This window comes from Carassius gibelio, chromosome A18 (assembly GCF_023724105.1).
Source record: "Carassius gibelio isolate Cgi1373 ecotype wild population from Czech Republic chromosome A18, carGib1.2-hapl.c, whole genome shotgun sequence".
In the NCBI taxonomy this organism is placed as follows: Eukaryota; Metazoa; Chordata; class Actinopteri; order Cypriniformes; family Cyprinidae; genus Carassius; species Carassius gibelio.
This window is the reverse complement of record NC_068388.1, coordinates 19,174,798-19,188,170: the sequence shown is the minus strand read 5'-3', so window position 1 is coordinate 19,188,170 and position 13,373 is coordinate 19,174,798. Positions and strand designations below refer to the sequence as shown.

At 38.0% G+C, this 13,373-nt stretch overlaps 1 protein-coding gene across 2 annotated transcripts in view; it reads left to right on the top strand.

Moving 5' to 3' along the window:
- Nucleotides 1-12,730, top strand: part of LOC127934186 (tumor necrosis factor alpha-induced protein 8-like protein 3) — a 50,954-nt gene extending 38,224 nt beyond the window's left edge. For both annotated transcript variants that reach the window (XM_052531406.1, XM_052531405.1), the window contains one exon: nt 9,912-12,730. In XM_052531406.1, coding sequence (XP_052387366.1) covers nt 9,912-10,474 — 563 coding nt within the window. In that variant the 3' untranslated portion in view covers nt 10,475-12,730. The remainder of the gene's footprint in view (nt 1-9,911) is intronic.
- The last annotated feature ends 643 nt before the right edge of the window (nt 12,731-13,373 follow it).

Sequence of the window (13,373 nt, the reverse complement as noted above, 5' to 3'; positions counted from 1 at the left end):
GCTTGTCATTATTGAAGTGAAGTAGTCATCAGATATCATGTTCATTACAGCAGCAGTTTTACAGCAAATTATGTTGTGGAGGAAGCTGTTTACTATGGAAGCCTTTTTCCACCAGATAAAAAAGATAATGGCGATTACCTTTATCTCACAACTTTTTATCTCACAATTGCAAGCTTACTTCTTTCATTTCTGAATTTTTCACACAATTGCATGAAATAAGCCCACAATTGTGAATTATGAAGTGAATAAGAAGGGTCTGAATTGCAGAAGAGTATATACAATCTAAATCCCAATTTTCATATGATCAGGGGTGCATTTTCCCAAAGCATTGTTAATCAAATATAATCAAAAGCGGGGGCGAATTATAGTGGGAAAGTTAGAACAATCCCCTAAGAATGTATCTTTACTTTTGATTATATGTTAGTCTATATATTAAAGCATATCAACATTGTTTCTGAATAGTGCGCATTAGGCATGAATGCATAAGAGAATCTCAGAATTGGGCATAAGAGGGAACCCCTGATGAATCAATTTACAATCAATTTAAAGCAAAATGACAAGGAAAACAAAACAAAATTGATTATTATTAAGTTATTACTCCACCACCTACATGTGACATCATTAACAACACATTTATATTGTTGAACTACTGTGGTTCAAACGATGGAGTTTGTGACTTAGTTACTATGGTTTCAGGAAACAGTCATGACAAGTTGGTTAGTTCCTCCAATGTTGCATTGTAATAGTTAAGCAGCAAGCTACACTTACAGCGCACTCCTTCCTGTTCATGCCTCACTGAGGGTGTTTGGGAGCAGTTTCATGCTTACTTTTTCATACAAATCATAATTTGTAATTACAGTAAGCACATTCTCACTTTTCACAAGTCAGCAATATTTCATGGAGCAATTAATTTTGCATTGTCGATGGAAAGCAAATGATGAACAGTTTTGTGTACGTTAAAACATGATCAATAATTCAAGAGCTGTTTTTCATCAGATAATGAAGAAGACCGTCATATCCAATATCTTGATAGTCGACAGCATCCTCTCCAATTTAGCACTAAGAATTGGTCAGTGAAATGGAGAACTGTGACATGCTAACTATCTTCAGTGAACATTTATTTTGGAATTGTTTATGCCTCTACCTGTTTTGCATAATTGCTTCAGTAAATCTATGTTAAACCAACAGACAGTTAATGCACATAATTACTCTCAGTGACTGAACGAAAATTCATTATTAGTGAACTTTTTTTTTCTGTTTTCATCTGCATGACCCTCTAAGGCCCCTGATAACTTTATGGCCCAGAGAACAGAGAGAGCAGGAACGCCTGTTTAGTGGGTCAGTGTCTGGTTGGTCTGGCGTTTGTTGATGCCACAGGTCGTGTCTGTCACTCACTGACTTTACATAATGACAGAGAGAGATGCCAAACAAAGCCTCGATTCACAATAACAACAAACATCAGCACTGACATAGATGCAGAAACAGTCAAATCCCTGTGTACTGCAAAACCAACTGCCAGGGGTTTCAGAGCCTGGCAGTTTAAAAATAGTTTAAGTTTATTAGTTTAAGATCTGGCTTTGGAAAACTCTGTGTTGGTTAATCTGCATTTTCTGGCACCACAAAAAAAAAAAAATACAGTGGAAAATATAGAAAGGCAGAACATGTTTTGTGCTGCCTGTTTGTACAGAACATCAAACACAGTGCCTTCATTATAGTTTAAATTACAAACCAAATATTTAAATGAGCAGGTTCTTTTAATTAATCATTTAAACAACTCACATATGAGTCACAGACAAAATCTGTATAAAATGGCTACTGAATGAACATTTGAGTCAAACCACAGGCCATTACTTACAGTCATATGAGTGAAGTGATGTGTGGCCAAGTACAGTATGACCCAGTGTATCATACCCATTTATTTCAAAAGGAACATCTTTTATATAGCTATATAATATATACAGCTCATATGTCAGATACTCTTAAAAAAAAGACCATTGTTTGTTTTTGATTATCATGTCTATCGGACAGAAATCATTTGTTTTAAAACCATATTAGTTTAAACTTCTGATATAGTGCTTTCTAAGCACACACACCGGAAGCACACAAACAGAAAGTATCCGCCACATGGCATGTGAGTATACTACATTAAATTATCTTCATGTCTTATTGCAATTAAACTGTCAAATACACAAAAGTTTTTTAAAAAACAGATGAGTTACAAAAACTGACACTGGGACTCATCTGTGCTCATCTGTGCAGCTCATGATAGAACAGTTAGCATGCTTTGCGTGAACTTTTGCCATGGAGCTAGAACTGGCACACTGTTGTCACTTGCGAAAACAAGAATGGCGGTGCCGTGAGTGGAAACGTGCAGATTAAGAGGCAATAATATTATAATGAGATCCTTTTGCCATGTCACAAAGGGACCCACTGATTTATTTCAGATGCTTGCAGAGAAAGACTTACCAAAACAAAGTTATAGCACTTAAACCCAGAAAAATCAGATTTTCATTATATAACACCTTAAAGTGATGCCAGCATTAGATGCCAACCAAGATCACTTCACTAGAAACACAAATATGATCACTGCAATATGAATCTTTTGTTAATTTGCTACTTCTTATTCACAAAACAGCAATGCTTTTTATAGTCTGCATTTAAACAAAAGTCCATAGGTTATAATTATAGTTACGTCATCATTCACATGGCACAGCTGACTGGTTTCTTTTCACATCAGCAGCCAATGAGCTTGCTGCTCAACATTCAAATACTTGGCTCGTGTTTGATGTAGCAGTTGCAGAGCAATTCAGAACCCCTCCACCTTCCCCAACTCCACCTGTATAGATCTGCTACAGGGTAATTTTATGTATGTTTTATATGGGGTAATATCTTATATGTTGACCTGTCCTCCAACAAAAAACGACTATATAGGTTGTTTGTGCAAGCATCTCAATTACAAGCTATATTTAACTAATTTTACTAGAGCCCCTTTCACACTGCCATTCCGGCAAATACAGGGGTAAAGTGTTCCTGTAATTGTTCCCTGGTCGCTAGATTTGGCACTTTCACACTGCAAGTGATGACCCGGTATATGTGCGTGCTTTCACACACAACCCGTGAAGATCCCGTAACGACACATGACATCAGAGCGTGACATGTAATGTACGAGTCGACAACGCTTGGCATGTTATACTTTAACTGAAGCAAGCAAACGATCTCTGCGTCAGCGCGGAAAGTGAGGAACTAACTGATCTCTGCTTTATTACAGTTTGCACATATGTTTTCGTCGCGAATGTTGATCTTCCTTCAAAACAGCCGGTAAAAGAGTCGCGCGATAACGCGCGTCATCACTTCGAAACGGAATTAGATCTGGCTTTTGTTCACACAGCGCTCGTTCCGGATCGATTACCGCAATGTTACTATGTCCCCGACCCGGGTTCGATTCGGTAATCAATTCCGGGACGTGGTTGCTTTCACACAGAAGGCGACCAGGCAATGTTACGGGAATATTGCGGGTCCGACGTGCAGTGTGAAAGGGGCTTAGGTGGCTTATTCATTCGAATGACCACACCTAACCCCACCCCTAAACCTACCCCTCTCAGAAATCATGCTAAATTATGATTTATAGAGCAAATACATTTTATGAGCATGTGTGTTATTTAGGATTGAACCAATGATCACATGATTACATATCGCCGTATAACGCAATACTCTACCAACTGAGCTACACAAAATCCGAATTATATCATAAATAAAAGAGTACAAAACATTAATATGAAAACATCCTGTTGCCAATAGGGGCGTAAATGTACTATACACTCGTATTTCAGGGATTTGAACAAACGACCTAAACGGACCATTGATCTATATATTGCTGGATCGCTCATGGCAGTGAAGCCACCGGAAGTGTTATATTTTACTAATCCCTACCGGAGTCACATGCAAACCAATGACCTAAAATCACCCGATTTGAAGCAAATCAGTCAAATGGGATTATTTTTTATGTTATGTGTATGTAAATTAATTTTCACTTCAGATGTTATCTGCACTGTTTATTGTCTTTTTGGGCAAGATAAACGATATATTTACCGTATTTTCCGGACTATATGTCACACTTTTTTTCATAGTTTGGCTGGTCCTGCCACTTATAGTCAGGTGCGACTTATTTATCAAAATGTATTTGACATGAACCGAGAGAAATGAACGAAGAGAAAACATTACCGTCTACAGCTGCCAGATGGCGCTCTATGCTACTCATTGCTCCTGTAGTCTACCACTGAGCAGCATAGAGTAATGTTTTCTCTTGGTTCATGGGTCTAAATAAATGCAACTTATAGTCCAGTGCGACTTATATATGTTTTTTTCCTCATCATGACGTATTTTTGGACTGATGTGACTTATACTCAGGTGTGACTTATAGTCTGAAAAATACGGTAAGCCTTTAGGTGGGTGTGTCTGCTGCGCACTGCTGACACAGATTACTGATCCAACACAAAATATAGCCTATTTCTTTATGTACGTGATTATTCAGGAATTATTAAACATGGACCTATTAATATCAGAAATTGATTTGAATATACAATGAATAATACAATGGCCTCTGTTACTATATTGCTTTATAGTGAACTGTAAAGCTTAACTTACCACCTTGAAATAAAGCTTTATGTCCATACTGTACTGTACTGTACTATATTCTCTGAATAAATTATGATGTGTATATCTTTATTGTCCTGATTGAGCAAAATCTATTTCAGACTCTCCAAGACTGCGCAAATATGTTTACTAGCCTTACCGTTTCCTTGTAGTTGTATGCTAAATTAATAATTAATTTAACCACCGTTTAAATCATTACCTGCTTCAAAATGAATGCTGGTAACTAAATTATTGTTGAAAGTTAGCGCCTACTGTAGGAATAAAAACACAATAACAAAATTCTATAAACAATGAATAATTGTACAAGGCGAATAAAGGTATATGTGTATACAAAGCATAAATCTTTCTTCAGATTTCAGGATGAGCTCTTTGTCATTTGTTATATATATTTGTGGTCGTGTCTGTCTTATGTTTATCATTTTCATAATGTTCGCTACTGTAATGAATGTAGCTTTTTAATAAGTAGTGTAAATTCCCGACATTAAAAAAAATAACCGTTATCATTCCTAGGCTGTTTGCATTTTAGGAATGTACAGTACATAGATAGTTCAGATTTAAAATAGCTGACTTATTAGGTGATGTTTTCTCATTAAATTTGTATGATTTCCTATTAATTCAATGAAAAGTATGGGAATAGGGATTACCAATATGGCAGCGCGGCGGCTTCACTTTCATGACATCATGAGCAATCCAGTTGTCTATTATAGACCATATGGTGTGTTGGTTGGAGGACAGGTTGTACATGTTATATGTGCAGCAGCAGTATTTCCTACTCGAGACCCTGACCCTTTAATCGATGATGCCAAAGTGCCCTTTTGATCCGATCTAGATGCTCGGACTGTTATTTCATACACTTTAATACACTTTTAAAATGTGCAGTTTGTAATAATGTAAAACTAAAACTTTTTCCTTATAGTACATTTAAAATCATTGTTTAAACAATCTTTTGCTCTTATTTTGATGTGTTAATCAACATACTAAAGCACCTCAAATACTTTATCATAATTTTAACTGCAGTGTGTTATTTGATATTACATTTAAATATTGTATTTCAAATGTACTAAATTGTAATGAATGTGTAATAACAAACACATTCAATAGAAATGACATTAAAGTATATTTTACTTTACAATAAATACTTGTCAATACATTCAACAGTACACTTTAACCATATTTCAAAAGCAATTATGAAATTATACATGATGTACTTAATTTTGACTTGAGTAAATAAAAACACACTCAAAATATCAACAAATTGTATTTAATATAACATTTATGAATTTAATACTACCATTTATATGAATATAATATATAATGATATAAAATTAAACTATAATACATTTTCATTTAATTGTAAACTTAAAAGTATATTATTTCAGTAAGAATTTGTATTTATTTATTTATTTAAGTATGCTAGAGAATCAAGCCCATGACCTCATTGTAGCTAGTGTCATGTACTACAAGCTGAGCTACAGCTTACATTACATAAACCAGTTTGTCATTCAGAGTGAACATCATCATTCCTGTCAGAGACACTAGCTAAAGGTCATGCCTCCAAGATCAGATCGAGGTCACTCTATCTCACCTGGCAGCTGGACGTGTGCACATAGAGGTCAACTTCACTCTGGCTCTCTATACATGAAGTAAGAGAGACCGGAGTCCGGGTCGGGCGTTTGTGTGGCATTCAAGTGCCATTCTGTGGCATTCAGTGGCATTCTCAAATGACGTATTTTCCAGACCACCCCACTGACATATAACTGTGATTTGTGTGAGGCAGTAAACGAGAGCAACAGCTCTCTGCAGAGGAGTACAGGAAGAAACTGATTTTCTGGATTTCTTTTTTTTTTTCTGTTAATCACGTCTGTAGTATGTAATTTGAACTATAGGAGGTATCTAAATAAAATTTGCTCTCAGATTGCCCACGCCTCCTACAGATAAATATGACAAAATAATTCCCTCCTCCATCTGCCATCTCACCAGCTCAGCCCAAGATAAACCCACATGTGCATCTCACAAAGCCATGAGATATCATATTGAACATCATGATGGACGTGATGGATGAACTCAAATGTAAAAGTCTATCATCATGGATGATGCAAAAATGCAGCACAAAAGTACAAAAAGAGGAACATGGTAGGACGGAAAACATTTCTGCAGTACACTATCATGAGTTCTCTTAAAAAAACTTCTGTGAGGCATTTGAGTGTGTACTTCCTCAGAAATGTATGTGTTTAAAGTGTTTCCTGTACTGCTCTTCACCCCTGATGGATCTATATTGCAGAAATTTTAGCTTGTAGTCCGAACTGTATACAAATAAAATGAAACCGAATGGAAAAACACAACCTGAACAGTGTAGTCTGATTCACCAACAAATGAATTGTATGAGCTGGTTCTTTTAATAAAATGTTTGAATCAGTCAGAAAAAAAAAAAAACTCACTAAATTAACTACCTGATTCTGTCAGGGTGGTTACTGAGGAAGCAAAATGAAATATTCTTAAAAAAAAATTCCATTTAATAAATCCTCAAATCCATATAGTGAAAGGGGGACAAAACTCTGTAGGAAACATTATTCATATTCATACTAGTTGTCAAGAAATCCAACATAAAGGTGCTTTCACATCTCTAGTTCGGTTCAACTGATCCGAACCAAGGGCAAACAATTGTTCGTGGCCTAATGGTTAGAGGGTTGGACTCCCAATCGAAGGGTTGTGAGTTCTAGTCTCGGGCCGGATGGAATTGTGGGTGGGGGGAGTGCATGAACAGCTCTCTCTCCACCTTCAATACCACGACTGAGGTGTCCTTGAGCAAGGCATCGAACCCCCAACTGCTCCCCGGGCGCCGCAGCATAAATGGCTGCCCACTGCTCCGGGTGTGTGTTCACAGTGTGTGTGTGTGTGTTCACTGCTCTGTGTGTGTGTGTTCACTGCTCTGTGTGTGTGCATTTCGGATGGGTTAAATGCAGAGCACAAATTCTGAGTATGGGTCACCATACTTGGCTGAATGTCACTTCACTTTCACTTTCATTATAGCATTTTTACGTTTTTTTGGTTCCTTTTCACACAACACTGATTGCTTTGGTCCGAACCAGTTGAAACGAACAAAAACGCAGTCACATGCAGCGCTGCCGCTCCCACCACGCGTATCACGCACTGTGCGTAGGGCACCAATTGCTGAGGGGGCACCAAAAATAGCCTAATTATTTTTTTTATTTTAAATGCCGGTATTATTTCATTAGCCTATAGAAATATTAGCCACATTTTAGCCATGTATATGTAACAAAACAGGGGGAACAAGAAAGATATTTAATAATTGCTCTAGTCTAGTCTAGAAAGGACCATCCGGCATGGGGGGGATTATTTCTGGTTGTTTGCGTGGGCGAACGTTTTTTTTTCTTCTCTGTGTCGGGGTGGGGGGCATCATAAAGGAATTATGCTTAGGTAACCAAAATGGCTAGCAGCGGCACTGGTCACATGACAACATCCACATCACTCATTGGCCATGACGTATTTCCTAAACTGCTTTTCGATTGGTCAGAATTTACGTGCGGGAAAATTCCAACATAAGAGTAAAAGCCAGCAAACAACACGGAGACAGCACTATGGAGAGACGACTGCAGAGGCTGGTTTTGTCCCTGGCCATAATCTATTACATTGTTTGTATACACCACAATGCAAACAATACATTTCTACAATGAAGCGCGAATAAGACTTGAAAACAATGTTTCTAATAACCTGCAAACGGCGAGCGGGCATCGCTCGTGACTTCAAGTGGAGGCGTGCATTAATTCTTCTTAACTCTGACATGCTCATGGTCATCAGACCAAATTTCTATGAGGCTCCGCACCTCCTCACTTTAGCTTGGCAGCTCATGGACAAACTTGGGAGTTTATCCATGAGCTGCCAAGCTAAAGTGCAAACTGTCAACAAACACTTCCTCATCCCATAATGCACAGCGCAGCTGACTACAACAGCTGGTTTAGTCCAATAATGATCAGTACTTTTTGCAGTTGGGTTTGTTCGAGGTCGGATCACGTTCTCACCACAAACGAATCACTCCAGAGTTCGTTTGAAAGTGTACCGGGACCACCTCCTCAAGCAGGTCTCGGTACTCTTGTTTGGTCCACCTTTGGTGCGCACCCGAGTGCGATTGCTGCTTTCACACCTGCCCAAACGAACCGCACCAAAGGGGAAACGAACTCTGGCACGATTCAACCCAACTAAATGAGGCAGGAGTGAAAGCACCCTAAGATTTTTGCCCAAATCTTATTATTGAGTTACTGAACGTGCAGTTTCCACCGCTACAACACCAGATCAGAGAGACAGCAAACCTCAGCAGAATGAACACACTGAAAGCTCTTACACACCCAGAGGAACTCTGGGTACTGCCCACGGTGTGTCAAACAGCACAGTCTCTCCAGTGTCACTAACAGCTTGTGCTAATATTATCACTGTCCATTAGACACTGTATAAATCATTAGCAAATCAACAGCTTTGCTGCAATCTGTTTGCACACCATACAGTTATGGTGACACACTTACACTGGCTCAATAAAATCCCTTTTTAAAAATGTAAATGTCATTGTATTACATAAAATCAGTTGCCTTGGTCAATGTGATACTAAACCTTTTCTAATTAACTTTTATAACTGCACAACCTGATAAATTAATTATATTTCCAATAATTATACTTCCAATACCAACTTGCTAAGCCTGAAATTATCAGCTTTTTTTTCTCCGATGTCACTAAGCATTCTTATTTTTCCATCTACTTTTCCATGCTTGTTTTTTTGTAGTAAATCAGCTCAACTTATTAAAGAAAAATCAATACTACTGTACTATGTAAATCAATACTATGTTGCATTCAGATTTAAAATGAAAAGAGTGAAGATGGACTGCAATACAGAACTCAACATTAAAGGAATGTATCAGTCTTTTAAAATGTTAGAACATTTAATTCAACAAGAACTGAATAGAGGTTATCACAAAAATACAGGTTCAGAAAAACGACCACAATTCCTTAAGCAAAATATTTTGAAAGACAGATGGAATGTTTTATATTTGAAGCCTTTCAGCATGTTATCATATTGACAGAGATGTCTGTTGATGCCCTTGACCTGGTTACTCAAAACACTGCAGCCCATTTACAGAAAAATGTTCTATTGAAAATTGAACATTGCTGACATTCAAACTGACTTACGTGAGAGAGAGAGGAAAACAAATATTGGAGTGGCTAACTTTATGTTTTCTTTGTTTGTATAGGTCAAGAGAGCTTCAACTCCAAGAGTTTGGCCCTTCAGGCCCAAAAGAAGATCTTAAGTAAAATGGCCACCATGGCTGTGGCAAACCTTCTCACGGATGATACCAGCAGCGAGATTCTGGATGAACTCTACAAGGCCAGTCGTGAATACACCAAGAGCAAGAAAGAAGCCCACAAGATCATCAAAGATGTCATCAAGATCGCCCTGAAGATTGGCATTCTCTATCGAAACCACCAGTTCAGTCCTGATGAGATGGAGACCGTCGAGCGCTTCAAAAAGAAGATGAACCAGGCGGCCATGACAGTGGTGAGCTTTTACGAGGTGGAGTACACATTCGATCGTGGCATTCTTTCCGAGCTGCTGATGGAATGTAGGGACCTTCTCCATGAGCTGGTGGAGCACCACTTGACCATGCGCTCCCACGCAAGGATCGACCACGTTTTCAACCATTTCGCAGATGTGGATTTCCTGACCCAGCTGTACGGCCAATCTGAAGAGTACAGACTTAACCTGAGGAAGATCTGCGATGGGGTAAACAAACTCTTAGATGAGGGCACACTTTAACATCCAGTTCACACTTTGTTGGATGAGACTCCATCACGCTACTGGGATTTGAACTGCAGATTTTACGCAACTTGTGTTCTTTGTTTTTTGTTTGAAATTTAGGCGGTCATGATAACTTGATGATGTGATTGTTACCCGACCTTTGGGGATCAGAGTATGTGAGCAGAGTGTAGCGGCAACAATTTAAATTTTAAATGCACAATACTAGAAAAAATTATTATTATTATTATTATTTTTTAAACCCTACAATTAGATTATTCCAACTACAATTTAACTCACTTGTCTGTGCAACATCTTTCTACTCAGGCGAAGCTGAAGATTGTAGTTACTTCAGAAACTGTTTTTAAGCTGATAAATCACGGAACAGCATTGACAATAATTTTCTGCACTCCTGAATGTTTATATGTGCTTATGATCTGTACGTTATGTGTGAGCCTGTGTGTTGTGTGTGCATGTTCAACAGTGTAGCAGCACATTAGTTTAGAGCGGAGATTAACTACCTGTACAATAAACAGTTTAAAACGTGAATTCACACAATCAATATTGAGTATCCACATACTACAAACCAACATGCCTGAGATATAACCTCCCACACTCATCCATCGCCTTCATTATAACCTTCACCTTCCTTCTGATTTGAGTGATAAACATACATACAGGGACGTCTATTTGACATCTGCAAGACATTTTTTTAAGAGCGTTGGACCATCTGCAATACATCTATAGGACATTTCCTATCAGATGCCACATTGACGTTTAGAAGATGTCTTTAAGATGTTTATGATTAAGAATGTATGTACAACTGACATTTTAATGATGTCTAACAGATATTTGGGTTGCACTTTATTTTACAGTACGTGTACTAACATGTACTTATAGTTTACTTGCAGTGTATTTATCTAAGAAAGTTCTGGTAATACAAGGTAACTACATGGGCTAGGGTTAGGTTTAGGGGTAGGTTCAGGGTTAGTACCAAGTTATTACATAGTTATTGTAATTATTATAATAAGTACATAGTATGTACATGAGGAACAGGACTGTAAAATAAAGTGCTACCGATATTTGTACACAGCAGATGCTTTCCAGATGACGCAATCTTTAACAGACATCTTTCAAACGTATATGTGTGCTAACTGTGATATCTGTCAAGCTAGCTAATGATCTTTAAAGCACGATGCTCCGACTTTCATAAAATCCACTCCTTCAGAAAAAAAAATCCTGCCGCTCCACTCTTCGCTCCGCTCACATACTCTGGTAGGGACGGTCAACCAAATGCAGATTAAAAATCTATGTAAGTGGAGGACTCAGAATTGGTGTCCTGAAAACCTGTCCTTTGTGTGCAATTGCAGGAAAGTTTGAAATTACGAGCTCTACATGCACTGTATGAAAATGTATCTACCTATCCTTTACAAATAGCCTAGCAATGCAACCCTAGCTTTCTTCTGTGCATCCATAAGAAACAGTTAAGATGTCCATTTGATCTGTTTGAAAGTTAAAGGGACATAGTTCATCCCAAAATTAACATTCTGTCATCATTTACTCAATCTCATGATGTTCCAACCCTGCATAGCTTCATTTTTATTGTGGAACACCAATGAGATGTATAGCATATTCTATCGAGGTGGTCTAAGAAATTTTTAAACATAACAAAATTGGGTGCAAATATGAAAGATGCAAAATTCAATGTCATTTGGTTTTACTGATGGCAAACAAGACAGAATGTGTTCTCACAACACATCTGAATGTGAATCAATGTGAATGTGAACTGCTTCGAATATCATTGTCTTTTTTAAAGCTAGACAGTGTCTGTCCCCATTCACATTTTTTGCACCACCTCTTGGATTCTTCCGAAGAATTAAAGTCATGCCGGTTTAGAAAGAGATAAGGGCAAGTAAATGAAGATGAAAATTATATATTTTTGGATGAACTATCCCTAAAACATTGAGAGCATAAAACAAATATTGTACAAACCTTTACTGAACAGAGCATACACCAAAAATTAATAAATAACTAAAGTGCAGCAGAAAGATTGTAAATAAACTTTGGGGTTTTGGTCTTCTGTCTTGTTGCCTTTGTAATGACTGAGTTTTACAGCAGCTACCATGATCCTGTGCTAAGTTTTTCCAGATCCTGATGTTTCAGAATATGTAAATGTATGTATACGTACATGAAGAAGAAAAATGTGACTATTCCATAAGCCTGTTCGGTAACCCTAGAGTGTAGCACTATTATCTGTCATTAAACGATCCATATGAACTTTCTGTAGTGTCCTTTTGTCATTTCAGCTACTGTGATTGATCTGTGTTTGATTGGTCCACACTATTTAGCCAGTTTGGATCTCCAGCAAGTTAGAATAATATGCTGTGTGTGTTCCATACAAAGCCAGATGTGGGATATTTCAACTTCAATATCTTTCCACTGACCATAAAACATTCTGCTGCAATTTAGAAAGCAAATTTATTGTGATTTTCCAAGTGGGAAATTGGATGGATGAGTTTAATTAACTAGAATAACGTCTCGGTTACGTATGTAACCCTCGTGCCCTGATGGAGGGAACAGAGACGTTATGTCGAACAACATATGGGGTCTCACTTGGGAGGCCAATCATCTCTGAATTTAAGAGAAAACGCAATGAAAATTGGCTAGTGGATTAACATACCTGAGCCACTCCCCGTGCCAACGGGTATAAATAGGGCGACAGGTGCATCCACTCATTAGGTTTTATGCTGAGGAGCCGAGAACGTGTCCCGGCAACAGCGAATGGTTCAAGGCATGGGGACAAAACGTCTCCGTTCCCTCCATCAGGGAACGAAGGTTACGTACGTAACCGAGACGTTCCCTATCTGTCGGTCACTACAAGTTATGTCGAATGACATATGGGGTCCTATGGAAAACGCCA